The sequence below is a fragment of the Carassius auratus genome, chromosome 1 (assembly GCF_003368295.1).
Source record: "Carassius auratus strain Wakin chromosome 1, ASM336829v1, whole genome shotgun sequence".
NCBI classification, from domain to species: Eukaryota; Metazoa; Chordata; class Actinopteri; order Cypriniformes; family Cyprinidae; genus Carassius; species Carassius auratus.
Genome location: NC_039243.1, coordinates 21707150 through 21720816, shown reverse-complemented (window position 1 = coordinate 21720816; position 13667 = coordinate 21707150). Strand labels below are relative to the sequence as shown.

Below are 13667 nucleotides of genomic sequence, written 5' to 3'. Positions count from 1 at the left end.
AGAAATCTGAAACCTCATGATCGAAAGACTCTAATGCCTCAATCTTGAAAAAGGATCTATAATACATATATACAAGTCTTTTTGAGACACTGGATTGCACAGTTTTCACTCAGGAGCCATTTGTTTTACTCCAGTTCTCCAGGCGTAATTGGATCCTTCAATCCACTCATTTAAATGTGGTCTCTCTGAAGCATTTCCTGTCTAACTGCAAGCAGAGTCCCACATCACATTCCTTGCACTTCCATTGGGTGCTCCTTTTGCATAGTATGCAACTCTGTGAAAGGTCTTGAGTGTAATGCACAGGAACAGGCAGATTATTGCATTTCTCTCAAGCTGCCATCCAGGGGAACACCTGTGAGCTGAGCAGCCAGCAGCTCCTGAACGTTTTGCCATGTCATGAGCTTATCATGGTGGATGGCACACAGCTCTTTGTGTAAAATGAAGCTGTTGGTCACTGCAATGTCCAGGGAGTGCTGGAAAATGGTCACATACGACTTGTTTTATGGGGCACCGACTTTGTTCTGAGCATCTTGTTGGAGGTGTCAAGTCCCCCCATGTATTGTACAGCTACAGCTGAGACCACGGCCCCGGCCCCTCTGAGATGGTGTTGTGTTCGATGTAGATGGCCCATTTGCTTCTTCGTAGATAACTGGAGAAGCCACACTGAGAGAAAAAAAAAGAAAAAAAAAAAAGCAGCATGTGTTACAAACTCACTATATATGTACATAAAAAATAATTTTCATTATGAAGATATTTATTAGTAAGAGAGAAAAAAATAAAAAAAATAATAAAATATATATATATATATATATATAAAAATAACTATAATAATAATACAATAAAATAATACAAATAAAGCCTGCAGTTACTTACATTTGCATACACACAATCACACACACATTCATGCACTCACACACACACACAAATATACAGATATAGACATAAATGCATGCATGCACAAAGTCCCGCAAGCACGTACACACACACATTTGCATACACATCATAAACTGTATAAGTTACACACATGGACACATACACAAACAGATATACACATGCACACAGATATACACATGCACACATACAAACAGAAATACACATGCACACATACACACAAACACACACATAAATGTACGCACACATGCATGCACTTACACACACATACATATACACGCAAACATTCGCATACACACACAGTATGGAAGCAGTTTAGTCTCAAATATAATTCACGCAAAAAACACGATTCACACATGCGTAAACAATTTCACATGCATGAAACCTAATTCACGTACACACAAAACTGTGCACAAAAACTGTACGAGTGTCTGAATGTACGAATCGTCATTTACTACGAATCCACTGGGATTTGTGTGTGTGTGTTTTTGAGACTTTCCTGGCAGAGATCTCTTCCCACGTGGGTCTGTCCCACTGGGATGACTGCTATGTAATATATGGTGTTCCCATTTGCCTGAACTTCAAGTAAAATGCGGGACAAACAGAAAATCCAGCATTCTCCTTCACTACTGATACTGCTACTATTATTTTTTCTACGTGTTCATTCACTGGCATTTTTCACATTTCTTTTTTTTCTCCCTTAAAAACAAATTTGTCCATTATGATGCTCAATTTTACCGAACTAATGGCTGTTGATTGAATTCTGCCAAAGTGGGCGCTTGTATGTGTTCGTTAAATGAGTAATGTTATGTGAGTAGGTCTGATCATGTCTGAAAATAATATATGAAACACAAAATAATTTAACATAAAAAACATTAGGCTATAGATTATATTTCTTAAGTAAATGTTTAAATGAATGTAAAAATAATAATAATTGTAAAACTGAAAAAAAAAATGTAATTGTGTTCAGCATGGTGGGACGCATTTGAATTTGTGACGGGCCGCGGGTTGAGATGATGCTGCTGCTAGCTCCATGGTCATTTAATAGGCCTAGCATATTGTTTCTTTCAGTGTTCGAATTGTGTCAAAGCTCTTGGGGGATACCTCCCCCAACCCACCCCAAAAAACAACAACAAAAAAAATAATAATATATATTTGTATTTATTTATTTCATATAATAATATCATTTAATTTACTTTGTGTGTTTCAGAACATGTTTTTGCAGCTGAGCATTTATATGTATAATTAAATAAAAATCTATATACTTTGAACAGTGCACATGTATGCATTTTATTTCATAAAAAAAAAAAAAAAAAGTTTATCTTGAATGTAGTTACATAACCCTTTCATATTTTCTAGCGGAAGTTGTCATAGTTGGGAAAACTTCTATAGTGGTGAATGAGAGACTACATTAAATATATGTTTTGTAACAATAGTGTTTCTACAATAGGGTAAAAAAATTAATGAATTTGATATGATTACGATGCTGATGACCATTAATCAATTTCGATCTCTTGATTCACTATCAATTCACATGAATAGGCCTACTGTACTTACTTTTCTTTGGTTAAATTCAGTATTTTCTTGCATTAATATGCCTCTTTGCATTGAATTTAAAACCCTTTTCTTCATTTAACCTTAAATACTACACTTATTGTATTAGGCTATACATAATAACGGAAAATAGGATACAATTCATAACAAAAACGGTTGATCTGCATGTTTGTCTTCGGTGTAATAATCAATGCATGTGTGTCTCATGCACAATTTGCGAGTTAGCAACCCTGCTTTGTCATCGTTGACACAGAAAAAGCCTTCACCTGATGAACATGTTCATCAGTGATAATGTCCTAAATTAAATTAACATTGTTTTTAAATAGTTAGGCCCTGTGTCCACCAAAGCGTTTTTAGGCAGCTGAAAACACCAGGCGCTCTGCTGAAAACGCCCACCTGTGATTGAGAGCGCTTTTTTTCAGTTGAGACCACTGATCTATATATGATATCTATATTATAGATCAGTGGTTGAGACGCTTTGTTTGCTATGATACAGAATAACCACTAAACTGTTACTTGTATCTGATTTGGTAAATAATTTTTTTTCTGACTTAAATGCTCTGGATGCCCAGAAACCAGCAATATTAATTTCTATTCCATTTTTCTTGTTGTTGCGCTTGTTGAAACGTCGATGTAACAAATAACAGTTGTGACAGTGGATTGGTGTGGAATTTGCTCAGCGTTTTATCCAAAGTTGAACATTCTTCAACTCTCGGCGCAAGAGAAAAAAGGCCAATGCACAGCGTTCAACGCGAATAAGATGCTAAGCGCTCTGGTGGAAAAGGCTTTGGTGGACACGCGGCCTTAAGGTTACTAGATTTAAAATTATTTTTAATTCAGAATGGGTGCAATGCTAGCTTTTTTTTTCTCAGATAAGAAAAAAAAAAACTGTACTCTTCTCACCATTAAATATCCTGCACGATGGCATGCAAGTGTTTAAATACACATACTTTGCTTTTGTTTAGTCTATTCACTTGTTAAGTCTGACGTCACATAGCAGCACTTTCAGTTACAGATATCAGTTACCAAGAGAAAACAACAAAAGGTGATAATATAAACTCACAATGTCATAGAATACTAGCGAAAAAGTTATAATATGAACCTTTAACTCCATACCGAAGTATCAGATAGCCAGAAAATGAAAATATTAATATAGAAAAAAATATAGAAAAAAATATTTGTGTTTGGGACGCTGTGAGCACGGAGACTGTAGTGTATATCGTAAGTTTGGCGGTCTTGAATTTGGGATTAATGAATTAATGTCTTCAGTCACAATCATTGCTGGACAAACAGCACTAAGAGATGTAAGTAATTCTGTGAGTTCAGTAAAAAACAGAGGATTTGGTTTTGGAGGTCGATATATGAGCACAATAAGGACAGGTGAAACACCGTTCACTTTAAAAGCAATGCACTCAAATGATAATACATAGGAAATGGTAATTTCCGTGACAGATATATCAGCTCTGTAGATAACAGCGAGACCACCACCTTTACCACTTTGACGTGGCCTCTCAATATATATATATCCCGGTGGAGCACTCATATTTAAGTTAATAAAATCATTTGGCTGGTGCCAAGTCTCTCAGATACAAAATAAGTCCAAAGCATTGTTCAATATGATATCATGAAGTACAGCAGTTTTATTATTCAGTGAACAAATATTTAGATGTGCAAATCGAGCAGTTTTAATTCGTACTTTCTGATGAGACAGTTTCGGATAACACAAGTTTACATGGCAAACACCACATACAGAATGCTTTTGTGTTTCAGAGGCCTTGGATAGAGAACATAAAACTTTAATGCCAGTCCCAGTAGTATAAACATGCCGCCTTGATCCTCTGTGTAAATAGTTCGGCCGACATAAAAGCCAATATGATTTCAAGGTCTTTTGAACACAGACGTCGGGAAGTAAATAATGTTCCAATGAGAGAAGTTCAGCAAAAGAGTACCTTATCATGAAATCCAAATGTTGTTGAAGGACCCACTCTCCACGAAGCCCAGACAGGGTCAAAATAATGATGACAATGATGATGATGATGATGTTGATGATGATGACAATGCAAAGCAAAGGAATCCGCATGATAGGAGCAGCGATATCCAAACTGAATCACTTGACATAGAATCCAGACGCGTTATCACCCGCAGCATATAAATTCTTCTCAAACAGGTTGCAGTGTTCCCGTCAGCAGGATCAGCAATACCACGATGTTGTGCCCAAAATCATGAGAAACTCCACAGTAGAAATCCAGTGTCGGAGGTCCTTCATTATTATTTTTTTTACAAAATTAGATTTAAGACACAGTATAAGAGAAAATGTGTCCTTTTATTATTTCTCGGGACAAAATGCTGCATATTTCTTTGCGAAATTGAAATGTTAAATAATGAACTTGAAATCTTAAAACAAATCCTAAATCAAATAAAAACTTATACAACCAAAAAATATATATCTTTCATCTAAACAAAGGCTATGTCTGTGCTCTTTTAAATCTGAGGAAACCATTTGAATTACTATCCAAAAAAAGATGCTAAATACATGTTACATTTGGATTGTATAATAAAATAAAAGTGAAGTAAAGACAGAATGGTTAGGTTTTACCTTTGTGAATGAGATGCAGATGTCACTCTCTTACAGCGGGTTCCACTAATGGAACAGCAGATATTTAAATGCTGCTGCTCCTTTAAGACCAAATGCACAGATCCAATATAATAATACACAAGATTTCTTTATCCACTGTATACGTTCACTTAAGACATAACTGACTTTGTTCATGAGAATACTTAAAGAAAAAAAATGAAATGCTGCTCCCAGTGCTTGCTTTGAATGAGTAAGCTCAGAATGCGTGTGAATGATTTAAAATGCTTGAATCGGCAAGAATTGGAAACAAGTGCAAACTTGTGCAAGTGCAAAAGAGCAATTCCGATCCATTTCACCCCTACAAGTGAGCGAACAACGCAAATCAGGTTAGGAATTTTACATCACTATTCAAGATAGCCGTCGGGCAGGGCGGTGATACATTTTGGAGCCCGACTGGAAAACACAATAGCCCCGGGACATTGGGCTAGCAATTTTTAGTAATTATAACGGTTTTACTCTGTCAAAATTTGAATAAAAACACTTTACAAAACACATTAACACACTATTAAAGTTCTAAGGATACCACAGATAAAACAAATAAAAAATAAAAACTTGTGCCCAAAATTGTTGACCCCTGATCCACAGGCTACTGTGATTGTTTTTGTTCTTTAGTCCATTGTGATGTCAGCTAGCATTGTGCTACCTGTTTACAAGGGGGAAAAAATCCAATATGGCTGCCAAACAGAAGTTCTCCAACCCAGCTATGAAGACACATCATGTTTAGTATTTTCATATAAATTTAGTTGGGTTCTGATATGACAAATTGTATTAATTACAATTTTATAATGTCAACTTAAAGTCATGTACTTTGTATGAGTTGACATTTTATATTTTACCTATACTGTGTCATATTTATTATTATATTGTGTCATCTTATCGAAACTTTGATACGCGTGGCGCTTTCTGCATAGTGATGTCTGCATAGGGACCTTGTGAATTTGAACACATCTTTTGGTTATGAAGCTACAGATAATCTATGGGGTATTGTCAAGAGAAAGATGAGAAACAAGAGTCCAAACAATGCAGATGAGCTGAAGGCCACTGTCAAAGGAACCTGGGCTTCCATTCCTCAGCAGTGCCACAAACTGATCACCTTCATGCCAGGCCGAATCAAGGTATTAATTAAGGCAAAAAAGGAGCCCCAACCAAGTATTGAGTACATGTGCAGTAAATTAACACTTTCCAGAAGGCCAACAATTCACCCATTTGGGGGTGGGGTATGAAACATTCAAATTTGTGGAGATGGTGAATTGGTGGGTTTGTTAAATGGGAGCCAAAATCCAAACAACTTCTGTCCGTGTGCATTGAATTTAATACAAAAGTTTCATATGAACTTTTCCCACGACATTCTAATTTGAGAAACACCTGTAGTCAGACTCAGCACTACATCATCTTTAAATCTCTCTGAAAAACTTGAAATAAAACCATTTAAAATAGTTCACTCATTTTTAAAATGGAAATATTAAAGTTTAAGAAATAACTTTAGAATGTTAAAGTCAAGCTTTTGTTTTTCAAAGCTGCCAGTGGCAGACTGCAAATTAGCCAGCTTTTTAATCAATTTAGCCTTCTGCAAGCATTACCACTTGACAAAGATAAAATCTATGAATACTAAAAGCACTTCTCACAATGTTAGTTTAACCTACATTAATGTGTGCTATATTAGGTGCATAGCCAGTCATTTGTGCAGAGAGTGGAAGGTAAAATGTGATTTGCGGTATAGGCCTTCTTTCCCCCAGGGCAGCACTTTATTTTTTTCACCCTAATAATTGATTGATATCTAAAATATAAAAAGTGAGGAAGCCTAAGGGTGTACTCACACTAGCCAGTTTGAACCGTGCCCGAGTGCGTTTGACCACCAAAGCGCAGTTCGTTTGACTAGTGTGAGTGCTCCGAATCGTGCCCGGGCACGGCTCGATTAGCCGGCCCTGGCCCGCTTGGAAGAGGTGGGCCAGGGCACGGTTCAGTTGGACTCGGGCACGGTTCGCATGCAGTGTGAGCGCTAACCGTGCTGGAGCACGGAAAAGGACGCGTTGCGTCACGGTTTTGCGACGCTCCAAAACCAACATGGCAGGGAAAGGGTCGCTTTGGTCTACGGCAGAGGTGCAAAACGCATAAAAACTAAAAACTGCAAAGTCCTTGCTGCACTTCAGCTGGTACCTTGCAAACATCCTCATACGAGCAGCACGATTACGTGAAAATTTTCGCGCCACTAAGGCGACACATCTGTTTAACAACAGGCTGTGGACCAAACAACACAAAATTATCCACAAAGAAAACAGAGCGATGCACTCCATTGTGTTCAGAGCGCGCCGCTCTTCCTGTTTATCCCGAAACCGTCGCACCATAATGACGTAAGCGTGCTCCGGCACGAATGCTGAAACCCTATATGTGAGTGCAGGCCAGAGGGGGAGTGGGGACAATCGTACTCGGGCCCAGTTCATGGCAACCGTGCCTAGTGTGAGTACACCCTATAACAAACCCGATGCCTGGCCCACATTGGAGCAATGACATGAAAATTGTCAAACAAGTTGGGGCCCCATCACACTCAATCTGAAATACAATGCTTTGCTAAATGTCCAGGGGCCCGTTCTTCGTACGTCGCTTATTACATCCGAGATCAAATGATACATCCAAGATGATATCATTGTGCTAATCGGGTTCTTCGAACACACCTGTTGTGTATGATTAGTATCGCTGGCTTGAGTTATCTGAGCATTCATGTGTTAGCTTAAAAGGGGATATGTATCGATACTCGAAACCATGATCAGCAGTGCAGCGATTGGCTGGTGGCAAGACGGCAATGTAATGACGTCATATAATTTAAAATGACACCCGACGAAAAACAAATTTCTGGACTTTTATCAGGAAACAGCCAAGCAAACAAAACTACATGTTATAAAAGATATATGAAACAGATAATAGATACATGTTTTTTATTTTTTCACGATTCCCAATTATTTAGATTCCCAATTTATAGTAGTTGTGCAGTCTTTACATTTTTATTTCAATGTAGACGTTATCTATTCATTTTATATTTGGACAGATTTGCTACGTGACAGCACTAATAAAAAAAAGTTTCTTAAGGGTCAATATCATGTTATCTGCATCTCCATCAAGCCACTCTTATAATAGCAGTCATCACTCAAAATAATGCACCACTCTATTATCTGTATAGCATGTGTAAGACTCAAATACAATTATGAAGTAATAATTTTATGACAAATACATATTTCAGTGAGTAAATCTGGCTCTGTCTATAGTAGGCTGTTATTGACTACTTAGCAATTTTAAGTAATTTTTTTTAATGATTATTTTAAATTATTGTCCCTGGATCAGTACGATACTCTTGTAATAAAGAAGCGGTGGTAGCAGACATATTTTGAGTATCAGTTCTGGTTGAAAAGAAGCGATCTAATCCTGTTTACATGAAATAAGCCTGCTCCCGAGCAGGTTTAAGCTTACGGATCTGTTGTCATGACAGCAGCAGCTCCAGGATAAGCTTCGAAGAACAAATGATCCAAGATCACGCCAAATCGTCAACGTTCAAACCCAGCTAACAGAGTTAGCGACGTACGAAGAACAGGCCCCAGGTCTCAGGGAGAGGAACTTAATGCAGTGATGCCAGAAAGTATGTATGTGAGAAAACCACCAAATCAAACCAAAAGACCCCATCTTTTCAATAAAGCAATTTTTATTTGAGGTGGTAGAGGAGAGGCAGAAAATCAAAAAGGTTGAGCAAACAGGGAAAACATGCCATATGAAGATCACGGAATTAGAGAGATCTCCAGTAGGTGTTAGGCAAAATCCCCATGACCATTTCAATGACCACACACTAACAATTTCATTGAACACTCCCCTGGCCCGCCATCACCACCGTCCCCATCTGCCCCATGGTCCCCATTGCCACCACGGTCCCCACGGTCCCCATTGCCTCTGCGGTCCCTGACCCTGGCCTCCTCCCCAGAAGCTAGACTGTCCACTAGCCTGTCCGTTTCCCTGGCCCAGTCCACTTCCCTTACCCTGGCCACTAACCTGTCCCAGTCCACTTCCCTTACCCTGTCCCGGTTCGTGGCCGCTAGCCTGGCCCTGTCCATGGCCGCTAGCCTGTCCCGGTCCCAGTCCACTTCCCTTACCCTGTCCGTGGCCGCTAGCCTGTCCCGGTCCACTTCCCTTACCCTGTCCGCTAGCCTGTCCCTGTCCACTTCCCTTACCCTGTCCCTGTCCGTGGCCACTAGCCTGTCCGCTTCCCTTACCCTGTCCCCGTCCACTAGCCTGTCCGCTTCCCTTACCCTGTCCCTGTCCACTAGCCTGTCCGCTTCCCTTACCCTGTCCCGGTCCCTGTCCACTAGACTGTCCGCTTCCCTTACCCTGTCCGTGGCCACTAGCCTGTCCGCTTCCCTTACCCTGTCCGTGGCCACTAGCCTGTCCGCTTCCCTTACCCTGTCCGTGGCCACTAGCCTGTCCGCTTCCCTTACCCTGTCCGTGGCCACTAGCCTGTCCGCTTCCCTTACCCTGTCCGTGGCCACTAGCCTGTCCGCTTCCCTTACCCTGTCCGTGGCCACTAGCCTGTCCGCTTCCCTGTCCTGGTCCACTGCCCCGTCCGCTAGCCTGGCCTTGTCTGCTACTCTGTCCCTGTCGGATTCCCTGGCCTGGTTTGCTGCCCTGTACTGGACCACGTGGTTCACTGCATGCAAAGCCACTGGTGGTTGGGCAACACTTCTGTGTGGTCGGACACTGTCCATCATTGAAACAGCTTTCAGCCCACAGTGGAATCATCTCCGGTATGGGACACTGACCCGGCTTCACTGTGTGGACACAGATAGTCAGCTTTAGTTGTTGTATATACGCAGTTATTCCTCTATTTTGTAAAGCTATCATGTGCTTGAAGATCCTAAAGGAAGAATTGAAACGCATTTTAGAGGGGGGGGGGGGGGGGGGCATTTATTTTACCACAAACAGCCACTGGGTGCCATCCAAATTCCTTTTTAAATACATGTCACATGTAGCAAATTTCACTCTCAATATTAAATCTGACAGAGCAACCACCAAATATGGAATCTTGAGACCCAGACCATTCCAACAATGTATACATTGTCAGGATTACAAGAGTTCTGATTCTTAAACATTTGGAATGGAAAGTATGAGGTCCATGTCTCACCATAAAATAAGTGGTATAACTTAGTCACCATTTAGAACTAGTTGAGAATGCCTTAAGGTCAGATTTTATTTAATTTTTTTAAGTCTTAAATATTGAAGTAAAAGTAATGCGTAAAAGCAGCAGTCATGAACAAATGGTCACACACAGCTTGAGTAGCAAGATGGTAATCAGTTTTATCATATCTTCCATTTTGTATTTTTGGGTAAGAATAAGCAGCACTTCTTCCAGTACTTGTTTCCTCATGTTGGAATGAAAGATACCACTTCTGGAATCTGCATCTGAAGTAGTATTTGGAGTTACACGGTTCATGTATCTCAGAGGGGACATAGACGCATTTAAACTGTAGATACAGATGTACAAGTAGGCCTTATGTTTTAGGATTTGTGCACAAGCATGCAAGTGAGCATGGCATAACAATTGATCAGATATAGCTATATAGTAAATGGACCAGAAATAGATATATAGTGTAGAGGGCCTCGCACAGGGCCTCACACCCCCCCTCTCAGCAATTGCATATCAGGGGCCATGCTAGGAGTCTCAAACCCAAATACACGTCTGCTTTAAAGCAAAAAACATTTTAAAACCTACTACTCATCCCTAAACTGTGTCTAAAAGATGAAGTCATTCATTTCAAAATTTTAGCGGTGTAATGCAGTCAGCAGATCTTCTCACCTGTGCTTCGTCTTTGAATGGTGCGAGTCGTGTTCAGGTATCCAAACAGACACGATAAAACAGCAATCAACAAGAAATAAACTCGAGCTGTCATCCTCGCTGCCTGCGATCTCACAACAATCATTGCTAGAAAACACGTTAAATTGGTGCATCAAAAGAAGTAAACAACAAAGCACAAAAAAATAAGAAGAAAGCGTGTTACTGCAATATCTACCTCTGTAAAATGGGGGGTTAAAAATTAAAGGAAATCAGATCAATTGCAACCCTAATTAAACTCACCTGCCTGTAGCTTTCTAGTAATCTGAAATGCCTATAAGCTTGTTCAGGTGAGTTTGATAATAATTAAACTAGCCTAATTATGAGAGGATTGTGCGTTTCTATGGTATTGTGGCTTAATGCAGCACTGCAAAGACCTAGTTTTTAATTTAAGCTTGTAGAAATTAAAGTTGGAACTCCTAAGTTTATTTTACTTGGAACCCTTTATGTTTAAAAGGATTATTTTAGTAAATATCAAAGTTATGATACCATGGGCATGTTCAAGTTCAAAACGGTGCGCAACGTTTTGCTACTGTTTCCGGGTTGAACGTCATGTGTTGAACGTCATGTTTCCTGGAAACGGCGTTCACCGGTGTGCAAAGTGGTTTGAGATGCGTTTTCTCTTGTTTGGTGGGTGTGTCAGAACTGCAGTCCAATCAGCAGCAACATGTATATAAAGCACGCGGTATTAAATTGAACTCGCACAATGGCTTCAAGGAAAATAATGTACAAATGTGTTCGTTGCAGCTCGGTATACTGAGGATATTAGAAGACATGTTTGTCGTAAGTTTTATTGTAAAAATATAGGATATCAACATAATGATTTAGTTGTTTATATTTTTAGCTTCATTGCAAGTGTATGACATTTGGTATAGAAATAAACAATGGTAATTAAGTGCTTTTCCTAAAAATGAGAAAGAAAATACAGGGTATTAAAACCGTATGAACTACAAATAAAGTCAGTATGTGAGGCTAAATAGATGTGTTTTAGTCTGAATTAGGCAAGAAACACAAAGAACACAGATATTGGCCTTCTCAGCTGCCATAGTTAAAACTCTTGCGTTATCAGAACAGTGTGTTCAACGCATCACCGTTTCTGTTTAAAAAAAGTTGTGCAAGGTTTTGTTGGGGCTGAACGCAGCCCTGATTTCACATCATGCACTGGGGCATGAATAATTAAAAATGTTACAATTTTCACTGTTTTTGAGTTGTATTTACACTGATTTATGGTTGCTTTTGTTTTTACTCAAAACATAACACACTGTTTTGTGACATCTGGAGTTCATTTTCTACTCAAAATGACCAATTCATACACAAAAACTTCACTGATTGTTATCATAATTATGGTGTACCAAGTATTGAGGTCTTTGTGTTCATTTGGCTATTAATTATATTGATTGGGCATATTATCTTAAAAGGATAACAGTCTGTCTACATGCTTGCATGCTTCAATAGCATGGTTGTTTAGAGTGCTATCTTGCATTTAACATACAGATTTTATTTAATTCAGGGCCGGTTTCCCATACAGGGATTAAGCCTAGTCGTAGACTAAATGTCATTTTAAACCTGGATTTATTGAAGTAGCTTTCTCACACATGGATTACAATAGTCTCAGACTTGCACTAGTCTAGACTTAAACAATCAGATTTCTAGAAGTAGGATTAGACCTAATTCAGATCTAAATGAAGTCTTAAATTAAACCCGGTCAGAAGCAGGTTTAACCTCAGATTAAAAACTTTTTGCCTCAAGGCTCACATCCACAGTATCAGAAAATGGATTACCTCGACTATTTCAACGACAATCAGAGACCAAGACCAGAAAGAAGGTTGCTGACAGAAGCAACCCACTAAATGATTTTGATGATTTACATTTTCTTGACCGTTTCCATATGTCAAAAGAAAATGCAACAAAAATTATTGGTTTGCTGCAGCCCAAGCTTTCAGGTGACTTAGTCAGGGGCACCCCTATTTCTCATTTCTTACAAATATTAATTATCTTAAGGTTTTTGGCATGTGGAACCTTCCATTGTGAAACTGGGGATTTGTGTGGTGTAGGTGAATCAACAGTGTGCAAAATAGTACACAAAGTCTGCAGTTCTATATGTGAACTGAAAAAGGATTTCATCAAATTCCCAAATGCTGCTGAACAGGCCACCTACAAGGTAGATTTCTATGAATATGGGAACTTCCCTGGAGTCACTGGTTGTATCGACGGCTGCCACATCCCCATCAAGTGTCCCTCTACAGCAGATGCTGAGGAATTCAGAAATCATAAAAACTGGGTTTTTATAAATGCAGTTCTCCGATATTGTTGCACGTTGGAAAGGTTCAACTCATAACTCAAGGATTTTGCTCAACTCCTCTTTGTACGGTCAGTTTGAAACAAGACAACACTCTGGAATTATACTTGGTGACAGTGGGTATGCACAGACAAACTTCTTGTTCACCCCTTATCTCCATCCAGTCACACCAGAGCAACAGCGCTATAACCAAGCTCACCAGAGGGTTAATAGAGCGCATGTTTGGTGTATGGAAGAATCATTTCCGGTGTCTCTGAAATACACTGTGGTTTGAACCTAGGAGGTGCTGGTTATTTGTTAATTTAGCCACTGTGCTAAATAAAAACCTTGGATTGTTTAGGTTATTTTCAATGAGTTTGTGGATATGCTCTGACCTGGCAGTTTTTAGAGCCTGTTTACAGCTGGACATAATGTTTTCCCAC

General features: G+C 39.3%; 1 protein-coding gene across 1 annotated transcript; it reads right to left on the bottom strand.

Moving 5' to 3' along the window:
• Nucleotides 1-567: 567 nt before the first annotated feature.
• LOC113106969 (cell wall protein IFF6-like) lies at nucleotides 568-11117 on the bottom strand. Its single transcript, XM_026269103.1, has 3 exons — nucleotides 10911-11117; nucleotides 9113-9885; nucleotides 568-663 (listed from the first exon to the last, which is right to left on the bottom strand). The coding sequence occupies exons 1-3, from the start codon at nucleotides 11032-11034 to the stop codon at nucleotides 568-570; spliced, it is 993 nt and encodes a 330-aa protein (XP_026124888.1). The 5' UTR covers nucleotides 11035-11117.
• Nucleotides 11118-13667: the final 2550 nt, after the last annotated feature.